General features: G+C 47.5%; 1 protein-coding gene across 3 annotated transcripts in view; it reads left to right on the top strand.

Annotated features, from left to right (window-relative positions):
* NLGN2 (neuroligin 2) overlaps nt 1-13452 on the top strand; it is a 454899-nt gene that overhangs the window by 278565 nt on the left and 162882 nt on the right. For 2 of the 3 annotated variants that reach the window (XM_073654597.1, XM_073654598.1), the window contains exon 3: nt 8643-8699. The exons of the other annotated variant lie outside the window; for it this stretch is intronic. In XM_073654597.1, the coding sequence (XP_073510698.1) occupies nt 8643-8699 (57 nt within the window). The remainder of the gene's footprint in view (nt 1-8642; nt 8700-13452) is intronic. 3 annotated transcript variants of the gene reach the window in all.

The following is a 13452-nucleotide window of genomic DNA, read 5'->3' as shown; positions in this document are numbered from 1 at the left end:
CCTGTAGATAGAGGATATTCAAAGTCTTTACGTTAAGGAACATTTTTTTGAAAATGTTTCACAATTTTTAAATGCAGTTGTCCCAGATCGGTGAACTCTGACCATCTTTACTTCTGGGAGACTCTGCCTCTCTAATGTGCTCCTCATACCCAGTCATGCGACTTAGTGGATTACTGACCCTACGGGTCATCAAAAGTCACTCCACGCATCCTGGAAGGTAAGAGATTCGCAGGCCTCCCCTGCAACTACTGACCCGGTCAGAGTCTGCAAATTGACCCAACCACTCACATTTCCAAATTTTTGTTAACCCTGTTCCAACTCTTCGAGAGGTGTCTCCACCAATAAGTTGTAAATAAGTTAATTTTTTTCAAATGAAAATGAAAAATGTCCAACGTCCAAGATCTGATCTGTTCTATGCGATAAAAGATGGAGACATCCGGTATGAGGTTTCCTGATCATCGCATTATGGTTTTCTTTACAGGTTATACAACAGCACAACTATTTTGGAATTGGGGTGTAGATGTTAATTGCAAATGTGGACATATAATACAGGGCAGTACAATGGGGAAATAATGCTGCAAAGTAAGAAAAAACAGAAGTAAGAGCAGTTTAATTTTATGGATTATTAAAATGCAAAGAGAATGAAGAAAGAGCCACTCGTCACCTCCATCATCAGTATCTGGTGACTGCCTGTAGCCTCCATCATCAGTATCTGGTGACCGCCCATCACCTCCATCATCAGTATCTGGTGATCGCCCGTCTCCTCCATCATCAGTATCTGGTGACGGCCCGTCACCTCCATCATCAGTATCTGGTGACTGCCTGTAGCCTCCATCATCAGTATCTGGTGACCGCCCATCACCTCCATCATAAGTATCTGGTGACCGCCCTTCTCCTCCATCATCAGTATCTGGTGACCACCCATCACCTCCATCATCAGTATCTGGTGTCCGCCCGTCACCTCCATCATCAGTATCTGGTGACTACCTGTAGCCTCCATCATCAGTATCAGGTGACCGCCCATCACCTCCATCATCAGTATCTGGTGACCACCCATCACCTCCATCATTAGTATCTAGTGACCACCCGTCACCTCCATCATCAGTATCTGGTGACTACCTGTAGCCTCCATCATCAGTATCAGGTGACCGCCCATCACCTCCGTCATCAGTATCTGGTGACCATCCATCACCTCCATCATCAGTATCTGGTGACCACCCATCACCTCCATCATTAGTATCTAGTGACCGCCCGTCACCTCCATCATCAGTATCTGGTGACTACCTGTAGCCTCCATCATCAGTATCAGGTGACCGCCCATCACCTCCATCATCAGTATCTGGTGACCATCCATCACCTCCATCATCAGTATCTGGTGACCACCCATCACCTCCATCATCAGTATCTGGTGACCCCCCATCGCCTCCATCATCAGTATCCGGTGACCGCCCGACGCCTCCATCATCAGTATCCAGTGACCGCCCGTCGCCTCTATCATCAGTATCTGGTTACTGCTCGTCGCCTCCATCAACAGTGTCTGGTAACTGCCCGCCGCCTCCATCATCAGTATCTCGTGACCGCCCGTTGCCTCCATCATCAGTATCTGGTGATTGCCCGCCGCCGCCATCATCAGTATCTGGTGACAACCGTTGCCTCCATCACTCCATGGAGGCAACGGGCAGGCACAACATACTGATGATGGAGGCGACGGGCAGTCACCAGATACTGACAATGGAGGGGATGGGCGGTCACGAGATACTGGTGATGGAGGCGATGAGCGATCACCAGATACTGATGACAGAGTTGATGGGCGGTCACCAGATACTAATGATGGAGGTGATGGGCGGTCACCAGATACTGATGATGGAGTTTATGGGCGGTCACCAGATACTGATGATGAATGCAATGGGAGGTCACCAGATACTGACGATGGACACCAGATCAGTATCTGATGTCCGCCTGTCGCCACCATCATCAGTATCCGGTAACCAACCCTCTCCTCCATCACCAGTATCTGGTGACCACCTGTCGCCTCCATCATCAGTATCCGGTAACCAACCCTTTCCTCCATCATCAGTAACTGGTGACCACCTATCACCTTCTTTATCATTATCTGATGACAGCCCTTTGCCTCCGTCGTCAGTATCTGGTGTCCTCTCATCTCCTTCATCATCAGTATCCGGTGACCCCCCCCACCGCCTCCATCATCAGTTTCCGGTGACCGCCTGTTGCCTCCATCATCAGTATCTGGTGACCGCCCGTCACCTCCATCATCAGTATCTGGTGACTACCTGTAGCCTCCATCATCAGTATCAGGTGACCGCCCATCACCTCCATCATCAGTATCTGGTGACCATCCATCACCTCCATCATCAGTATCTGGTGACCACCCATCACCTCCATCATCAGTATCTGGTGACCCCCCATCGCCTCCATCATCAGTATCCGGTGACCGCCCGACGCCTCCATCATCAGTATCCTGTGACCGCCCGTCGCCTCTATCATCAGTATCTGGTTACTGCTCGTCGCCTCCATCAACAGTGTCTGGTAACTGCCCGCCGCCTCCATCATCAGTATCTCGTGACCGCCCGTTGCCTCCATCATCAGTATCTGGTGATTGCCCGCCGCCGCCATCATCAGTATCTGGTGACAACCGTTGCCTCCATCACCAGATACTGATGATGGAGGCAACTGGTGATCACCAGATACTGATGATGGAGGCAACTGGTGATCACCAGATGCTGATGATGGAGGCAACGGGTGATCATCAGATACTGATTATGGAGGCAACGGGCAGGCACAACATACTGATGATGGAGGCGACGGGCAGTCACCAGATACTGACAATGGAGGGGATGGGCGGTCACGAGATACTGGTGATGGAGGCGATGAGCGATCACCAGATACTGATGACAGAGTTGATGGGCGGTCACCAGATACTAATGATGGAGGTGATGGGCGGTCACCAGATACTGATGATGGAGTTTATGGGCGGTCACCAGATACTGATGATGAATGCAATGGGAGGTCACCAGATACTGACGATGGACACCAGATCAGTATCTGATGTCCGCCTGTCGCCACCATCATCAGTATCCGGTAACCAACCCTCTCCTCCATCACCAGTATCTGGTGACCACCTGTCGCCTCCATCATCAGTATCCGGTAACCAACCCTTTCCTCCATCATCAGTAACTGGTGACCACCTATCACCTTCTTTATCATTATCTGATGACAGCCCTTTGCCTCCGTCGTCAGTATCTGGTGTCCTCTCATCTCCTTCATCATCAGTATCCGGTGACCCCCCCACCGCCTCCATCATCAGTTTCCGGTGACCGCCTGTTGCCTCCATCATCTGTGTCTGGTGATCACCCGCCGCTGCCATTATCAGTATCTGGTGGTCGCCCGTCTCATCCATCATCAGTATCTAGTGACCGCCTGTCGTCTCCATCATCAGTATCTGGTGACCGCCCGTCACCTCCATCATCAGTATCTGGGGACTGCCCATCTCCTCCATAATCAGTATCTGGTGACTGCCCATCGCCTCCATCATCAGTATCTGGTGACCACCTGTCGCCTCCATCATCAGTATCTGGTGACCGCCCGTCACCTCCATCATCAGTATCTTGTGACCGCCCATCGCCCCCATCATCAGTATCTGGTGACCGCACGTCGCCTCCATCATCAGTATCTGGTGACCGCCTGTCGCCTCCATCATCAGTATCTGGTGATCGCTCGTCGCCTCCATCATCAGTATCTGGTGTCCGCTCATCGCCTCCATCATCAGTACCCGGTGATCCCCCCATCGTCTCCATCATCAGTTTCCGGTGACCGCCTGTTGCCTCCATCATCAGTATCTGGTATCCGCTCATCGCCTCCATCATCAGTATCCGGTGACCCCCCCATTGTCTCCATCATCAGTTTCCGGTGACCGCCCATCACCTCCATCATCCGTATCTGGTGACCGCTTGTTGCCTCCATCATCGGTATCTAGTGACCGCCTTTCGCCTCCATCATCAGTATCTGGTGACTGCTCGTTGCCTTAATCATCAGTATCTAGTGACTGCCGGTCATCTCCATCAGTATCTGGTGACCGCCTGTCGCCACCATCATCAGTATCTGGTGACCGCCCATTGCCTCCATCATCAGTGTCAGGTGACCTCCCGTCGCCTCCATCATTAGTATCCGCTGACCGCCTGTCGTTTCCATCACCAGTATCTGGTGACCGCCCGTCACCTCCATCATCAGTATCTGGGGACTGCCCATCTGCTCCATAATCAGTATTTGGTGACTGCCCATCGGCTCCATCATCAGTATCTGGTGACCAGCTGTCACCTCCATCATCAGTATCTGGTGAGTGCCCGTCACCTCCATAATCAGTATTTTGTGACTGCCCATCGCCCCCATCATCAGTGTCAGGTGACCTCCCGTCGCCTCCATCATCAGTGTCTGGTGACCGCCCGTCGCCTCCATCATTAGTATCCTCCGACCGCCTGTCATCTCCATCACCAGTATCCGGTGACCACCTGTCGCCTCCATCACCAGTATCTGGTGACCGCCCGTCGCCTCCATCATCAGTATCTGGGGTCTGCCCATCTCCTCCATAATCAGTATCTGGTGACTGCCCATCGGTTCCATCACCAGTATCTGGTGACCGCCTGTAGCCTCCATCATCAGTATCTGGTGACCGTCCATGGTCTGTATGTTCAGGATCTGGTGACGGCCCGTCGCCTCCATCGTCAATTTCAGCAGACTAACTAGATGTTCCTGTAGACATAGTTGTCAAATTGGAAATGGATTTCATTGTAGATGTAGATATCCACGTTCTATGAGAAGGGTGGAGGACCGCAGCACACTCAGAGTCGGACATCGTAGATGTAGAAAGGATACCACTAAATATACAATGAGAAGCCGCACGGATCCTAATGCAAGAGAAAGGAGGTCATAAAATGAAATAGTTTAACAAAGAGATGTAGGAACAGGAACGATATCAGGGTAACAGATGGAGAAGTAGAGCCGGAACATGACACAAGGGCCAGAAATAATAATTGTATCATGAGTGGTGAGTGCCGCACGTCCTCGGTACCCAGCCACCTGTCAGTACATTGCTCTCATCTGGGTTGTTTTTTACCAAAACTTTTTGCCCAAAAGTGGAACAGATGTGAACAGTAATGATGGAAGCCAACTCCAGATCTTCCCTGCTGGGCCTGATCCTGGTTTTGGCACAGAACGCTGTGGCAGAAGATGTCGCCTGCTTCTTGGCTTGGGGAGGACAGATAAATGCACTGGGAGGATGGCCACTCGCAAGGCAAATGACTGTTAGGAAATATGAGAGGAAGGTAAAGATTGGCGAAGGTGAAGAATTTATCCAGATTCTGGAGGAGGCTTTTACCTCTTCTGGATAGAGCTGGTCATAGATGCAGCTCTTGGGAAGATTGGGATTGCACTTGGTTTTCCCCATAGCCATTGGTTCTATGGCAGAAGTCTGGAGGAGACGAGCCTACTCCACCCTCCACATGCACAGATTACAGAGGGGTTGGGAGAGGCACCTGTCAGCCATATGAATCTTCAGTGTCAGGTTCTCGACGCTCTAGGTGGAGTAGTCTTTTCTGGTTGAGTAAGACAGAATTGAAGATGTCAACTACTGTTGGCAACAGACAAAAATAAAGGCCAGAGTGGTCCAACACGATAGACGTTTAGATGAGTGGTCATCTATCTTGTGTCTGCCAGAGTAAGACATGTGGGCAGAAGTTGTCTTCAGGAGACCTTCCGTTTAAGAAAAGCAAAGGTTTGAATGGATAAGAGAGATTGTGAAGGATAAAATGGAGGAGAGGATGGATGGAGGGAAGTCTATCGCTTGTGACTAAGACCACAAGTTTGCGGCCGATGGTGAGCTTGATATTTGGTGAGGACTATCGATCTGGAGAACGTTAACGGCAAACATTGGAAGGGAGAATATATGGGGTATACCAGATGATGACACCAGTTGAATAGAGATATGGAAAGTAGGGGGGATAAATCACTAATCGCAAGAGAGGTACCAAAGAGAAGGAAAAGTTATCAGACGTGGAAGGAGTGTAGATGGAGATAAATGAGTGACATTCGGTGTGTGAGGACTGTGTGAGGACTGGTACTGAGACTATGGAGCCCAAACCCTTGTTCTTTACTGATGACGAGCAAAACTCCAAAACGAGTAAACAAGTTCCTGACTTTGGTGTTACCCTTAGTCATTTTCTTCTTTAGATGGCACGTGTGAGATTTATGGGTTTTTCCTTAATTCTGCGAGAGAATAAGCTTACACCCTTTTTTTCTCCAGTGGAGCAGATTACAACTTTGTCCTCAGGTGGTCTCCCAAAAACAATGAGAGGAGACAAGACAAAGTGCATGAAGAAAAGCGAAAAGTCTGGTGCAAGGGTTGTGAGAAGGGAAGCGGATGTGGTGAGAATGAAGTGTGTGGACATGAAGGATGATCAGGGTGGATGAAGTGCACTGATACGGGACCAAAGACGTAGAAAGTCACCTCTGAGGGCTGACTGGGAGAACCAGGGAGACAGCGAGTATGGAGGACATCAGGGATGAGGAGGACGGAAGTGAGGTGACGGTGATAAGGAGAGGATCTGGTTTAGGATGGAGTCAGGTGGTACATGTGTGATTTGAGAAGACTTAAGATTTCCAGAAAACAGGTGAAGGTAAGTGCAACAAATGTTCAGTGAGTAAATGCTCCACACTAGGACCCAAGACTCTGATCACTCAGGGGCTCGTATACCAGAAGGGACATTAGAAATGATACGGGATGTTGCAAGGACACTTCTGGTGCTTGTGCTCACCGGGTATAACTGCATTGACCTGACGAGGCCAACTGGCTATCGACTGGAGTACAGAATGGTGCACGCACTTCAGAAATTCTGCCACAGATGACCGGCTCCATGCCTCTTCCAGAAAGCAGGTTTTCATAAATAATGTCCACAGATGGCCAGTAACATAAACCCTACAGACCCAAAACACCATGTCCACATCTGCGAACAAGTGTCCTACAGAGATATAAGGGCTTTCACTAAGAGGGGATAGAAGGGAGGAAAGGCAGAACAGAGAGGGAGGAGATGAACAGAGTGGGAAGAGTGGAATTATGGGAGGAGATATACAAAATAATGGGAGGGGTTACATAGAATAACAGGACGAGTTATGGGAGGGGTTACATAGAATAACAGGAGGGGTTATGGGAGTGGTTATCTAATAATGGGAGGGGTTACATAGAATAACGGGAGGGGTTATATAGAATAATGGTAGGGTTACAGGGGTTACATAGGACAATAGAGGCGTTATGGGAGAGGATATATAGAATAATGGGAAGGGTTTCAAAGAACAAGGGGATCAGTTATGGAATGAGTTGTGTAGAATAATGGGAGGAGTTATGGGAGGGCTATATAGAATAATGGGAGGAGTTATGTAGAATAGTGGGAGTATATGGAATAACGTGAAGCGTTATGGGAGGGGTTATAGAAAATAATGGGAGGAGTTATGGGAGGGGCTATGTAGAATTATGGGAGGAGTTATGTAGAATAGTGGAAAGTATATAGAATAACGTGAAGAGTTATGGAAGGGGTTATAGAGAATAATGGGAGGGGCTATGTAGAATAATGGGAGGAGTTATGTAGAATAGTGGGAAGTACATAGAATAACGTGAGGAGTTATGGGAGGGGTTATATGGAATAACATGAGTAGTTATAGGAGGGGTTATATAGAATAATGTGAGGGATTACATAGAATAATGAGAGGGGTTGTATAGAATAATGGGAGGGGTTGCATAGAACAATGGAGGAGTTATGGGAGGGGCTATATAGAATAATGGAAAGGGTTACAAAGTACAATGGGATGAGTTATGGGTGGGGTTATATATAGAATAATGGGTGGAGTTATGGGAGGGGTTACATAGAATAATGGAAAGGATCACATTGAATAATGGGAGGTGCTATATAGAATAATGGGAGGGGTTATATAGAATAGTGGGAGGGGTTATATAGAATAACGTGAAGCGTTATGGGACCGGTTATATGGAATAATGGGAGGGATTATGGGAGGTGTTACATAGACATAATGGGTGGGGATATTAAAAATGATGGGATGGATTACATAGAATAAGGGGAGGGGTTATGTGTAATGGGAGGAGTTATGATAGGGGTTATATAGAATAGTGGGAGGAGTTATGTGCAGAAATAGGAGGAGTTGTTGCGGACAGTCGTATCTGGAGTAATGGGAGGAGTCGGGCCGCATCCGGAGCTGGCGCTGGTGACGTCTTTGCCCTTTTTCTCTGCTCCTCAGTGATTGAGGATTTTTGCCTTTGTCTTGAGCTCAGGTTCTCCCAGACGTCGCTCTCAGCTTCCCTTCACCTCTCATTGTACCTATAAACTTGCTTTTTGTTTTTGATAATTAGAGCAGATGTTGAAAAGAAATGTTTTTGGTGATCTTTTCTTGAACCTATTTTTTTCTTTCTCTCTTTCCCCCTTTCTCTCTCTCCCTCGGTTATTTTTTTTATCTTTTTCTTTTTTTTTTTCATCTTTTTTTTCTTTTCTTTTTTTCTTATTATATTTTTTCTTTTTTTTTCTTTTTTTATATATATATATTTTTTTCGCCTTGACCTCCAGGTCCCCTTTCCAAATCTCGGGAGGACTCCAGAAAGTCTCAGCACACTGCAGATGAAGGTAGATCTCACAGTCTTTTCTTGCTTCAATTTTTCTTCTTCTTTTTTTGGGGCATTTTGCATGTTGTTTCACTTTTCTTGATGAATTCTCTCTGTGTATTGCTGGAGGATTCTATGCCGTGATGTGTATGTGTGAGCGGGAAGAGAGGGGTTAACATTCTATGCACAAATGTTGGTTATTTGCTCAGGAGTTGACTCTTTCTCCTATGTGGTGGCTGTGGCCATTCTGCAGAGTGCTACTTCTTATCCATCTATTGTCAAAAGTCACCAACCACTCCACCAAAATACAGCACCACTGACGGATGAGCCTCAATCATGTCGCTCCTGGAAATCTGCCTGTACCCCTGAGCGAGGATGTAACTAGGGGTCACCGCAGAGCATGGAGGAAAGAACCACACATCAAGCTTTCTATTAACATCTAGACCACTTTGTATCGCCAGAATGGGAACATTTGCATCTTCTGATCGTCATCCAGCAAGTCATTGCAATCCAGGTGCGGAAAAAGCCTCATTGCAGCCTAACTAGGGAGAGCTGAGAATCATAGGCGGAAACCATGTGGTTATGGAGAGATAGAAAAGGCAGAAGATTCCAGGACATCTATTGGAGATTACACCACAGGGACACTGCAGAGGGTAATTAAGGACAAGCTGAGGGGTAAAGCCTGGGTTTATGCAGAGCAAATGGTGAACAAGTAATTAGAAGAATTCATAACAAAAGGGTCTGTTATACAGGCAGAATTCCCGCCCTACCAAGCGCCAACCAATGGTTGGACATGCCAAACAACGATCCATAGCGGTCAATGACCAATGGTAGGACATGCTGATCACACTCCATAATGAGCACCGACCGATAGGACATATCCGTCAACTCTCCATACCGAGCACCTATCAATAATAAGAAATACCTATCACACTCCATACTGATCGCAAACCGATCAAGCGTTGATCGATGGTAGGACATGCCAAACAAGCTCCAAAACAGACGCTGACCGATGGTAGGACATGCTGATCACAATCAATACCAAGCACCGACCATTGATTGGACATGCCGATCACGCTCCATACTAAGAGCTGATCAATAATAGGACTTGCAAATTAACGCTCTATACCGAGCACCAATCCATGATAGGATATGCCGATCATGTTCCATATCGAGTGCCTATCAGTGATAGGACATGTCCATCAACGCTCCATGCCGAGCGCCGATCGTTGACGGGACATGCCGATCAACAATCCGTACTGAGAGCCTATCGATAATAAAAACTTGTCCATCAACGTTCCATACTGAGCGCCAATGGATGATAAGACATACTGATCAACGCTCCATAACGAGCACCGCTCCATGATAGGACATGTCCATCAATGCTCCATACTGAGCATGGATTGATGATAGGACATGCCAAATCAACACTCCATACCAAGCACCAATTGATGATGAGACATGCCGATCACACTCCATACCAAGTGCCGATCGATGATAGGACATGTCCATCAACATTCCATACTGAGCACTGATTGATGATAGGACATACCAATCAATGCTCCATACCAAGCACCGATCGATGATAGGAAATGTCACTGAATGATAGGATATGCCAATCAACGCTCCATACCAAGCGCAGATTGTTGATAGGACATGCCGGTAAACGCTCCATATCGAGCGCCAATCGTTGATAGGAAATGCCGATCAACGCTCCAAACTGAGGAAATGCTAATCATGCTCCATACCAAGCAATAACCGATGAGAGGACATGCAAAGACGCTCCATACTGAGCACCGATCGATGATAGTGCATGCTGATCAGCGCTCCATACCGAGCGTCGATCGATGATAGGACATGCCGATCAACACTCCATAACGAGTGTTGATCGATGGTAGGAAATGCCAAACAAGCTCCAAACCAGATGACTGATGGTAGGACATACTGATCACAATCGATGCTGAGCGCTGGCCAATAATTGGACATGCCGATGGTAAGACATGCCGATCAATGCTCTATAACGAGTGCCAACCAATGACGAGAAATGTCGATCAACACTCCATACCAAACGCTGATCACTAATAGTACATGCCGAGCACACTCAATACCAAGCGTTGATCGATGGTAGGACATGCCGATCAATGCTCCATAACGAGTGCCAACCAATGAAAAGTAATGCCGATCATCACTCCATACCGAGTGTTGATCTATGGTAGGACATGCCAAGCAACTCTCCATACCGGATGCCTACCGATGGTAGGACATGCCAATCACACACCATACCGAGCACCGACCGATGATAAGACATGCCAATCAAGGCTCCATACCAAACAATAATCACTAGTAGGATATGCCGAACACACTCCTTACCGCGCGCCGATCGATGATAGAACATACCGATCAATGCTCCATACTGAGTGCTGACTGATGGTAGGACATGCCGAGCATTGCTCCATATTAAGAGCAAATCAATGGTAGGACATCTCCATCAACTCTCCATACCGAGCGTTGACCGATGGTAGGACATGTCAATCAACTCTCCATATTGAGCGCTGATCAATGGTAGGACATACCAATCAACACTCCATACTAAACACTGATCGTTGATAGCACATGCCGAGCAACACTCCATATTGAGGGTCAATTAATGGTAGGTCATCTCTATCAACTCTCCATACCGAGCGCCAACCGATGGTAGGACATGTCCATCAACTGTTCATACCAAGCGCCAATCCATGGTAGGACATGCTGATCATGCTCCTGACTGAGTGCTGATTGATGGTAGGAAATTACAATTTTGCTCCATACTGAGCACCAGTCGTTGGTAGGAAATGCCAATAATGCTCCATACTGAGCACTGATCTATGATGGGATATGCCGATCATGCTCCATACTGAGCGACGATCGATGATTGGACATACCGATCAACGCTCTATATTGAGCATTGATTGATGGTACAACATCTCCATCAACTCTCCATATCGAGCGTTGACAGGTAGTAGGACATGTCCATCAACTGTCTATATCAGGCGCCGATCAATGGTAGGACATGCCGAACATGCTCCATACTGAGTGCCGATTGATGGTAGGAAATGCCAATCATGTGCCATACCAAGCTCTGATCAATGATGGGACATGCCGATCATGCTGCATACGGAGTGACGATCGATAATACGACATGCCGAGCAGCACTCTGCACTGAGTGCCAATCGATCATAGGTCTTGTCTATCAATGCTCCATACTGAGCGGCGATCTATGATAGGACATGCCGATCACACTCCATACTGAGTGCTGATCAATGGAAAGACATGTCCATCAACACTTTATACCAGACATTGACTGATGGTAAGACATGTTCATCAACGCTCCATACTGAGCGCCGCTCGATGATAGGATATGCCGATCAATGCTCCATTCTGAGCGCCGATTGATGATAGGACATGCTGATCAGTGCTCCATACCGAGCAATAACCGATGATAGGACATGTGATCATGCTCCATACTGAGCATCGATCGATGATAGGACATGCTGATCAGCACTCCATATCAAACACTGATCGATGATAGGACCTGCCGATCAATGCCTCATACCGAGTGCCTATCCATGTTAGAACATACTAATCACGCTCCATACCGAACAATAATCGATGATAGGACATGCGATCAGGTTCCATACTGAGTGCCAATCGATGACAGGACATGCTGATCAGCGCTCCATATCAAGCACCGATCGATGATACTTCATGCTGATCGGTGATAGGACATGCCGGTCATGCTCCATACCGAGTGCCGATCGATGAGAGGACATGCCGATCGATGATAGGACATTCCGAAAAATGCTCCATGCTGAGCACCGTTCGATGATTTGACATACTGATCGATGATAGGACATGCTGATCAATGCTCCATACTGCTCACCGATTGATGTTAAGACATGCCAATCAACTGTCTATACCGAGCGCCAGTCGATGATACATGTCCATCAACACTCCATACCAAGCGCCGATCGATGATAGAGCATGCTGATTAACGTTCCATACCGAGTGCCAATTGATGGTAGGATATGCTGATCAATGCTCGTTACAAATCCATTCACACGGTCATCTCCAACCTACCATTGCCTCTTACCGAGTGGCTATCGATGTTAGAACATGCTGATCCCGCTCCACACCGAGCAATAATCGATGATAGGATATGAGATCACGCTCCTCCATACTGAGCACCAATCAATGATAGGACATGCCAAACAACACTTGATACCGGACGCTGACCGATGGTAGGACATGCCGATCACACTTCATTTTGAGCGCCGACCGATAATAGGACATGCCAATCAACACTCCATACCGAGCGCCATTCGATGATAAGAAATGCCGATCAATACTACATACTGAGCTCTGATCGATGATGTACATATTTAGGAGCGATCAATATTAAGTGTCATTTGATGGTACAACATCTCCATCAACTCTCCATATCAAGCGTTGACAGATAGTAGGACATGTCCATCAACTGTCCACACCGAGCGCCGATCCATGGTAGGACATGCCGATCGCGCTCCATACTGAACACCAATTAATGGTAGGAAATGCCAATCATGCTTCATACAGAGCACCGATGGATAATATGACATGCCGATCACGGTCCATACTGTGAGCCAATCGATGATAGCATATACCAATCAATGCTCCATACTCGATGGTAGGACATGTTGATCAGTGCTCCATGCCGAGCAATAATTGATGATAGGACATGCTAATCAGTGCTCCATATC

The sequence above is a fragment of the Phyllobates terribilis genome, unplaced genomic scaffold, assembly GCF_046119375.1.
Source record: "Phyllobates terribilis strain yellow unplaced genomic scaffold, ASM4611937v1 Scaffold_11__3_contigs__length_659146591, whole genome shotgun sequence".
Taxonomy (NCBI): Eukaryota; Metazoa; Chordata; class Amphibia; order Anura; family Dendrobatidae; genus Phyllobates; species Phyllobates terribilis.
The sequence above is the reverse complement of the archived record's forward strand: the minus strand, read 5'-3'. Positions and strand labels throughout refer to the sequence as shown.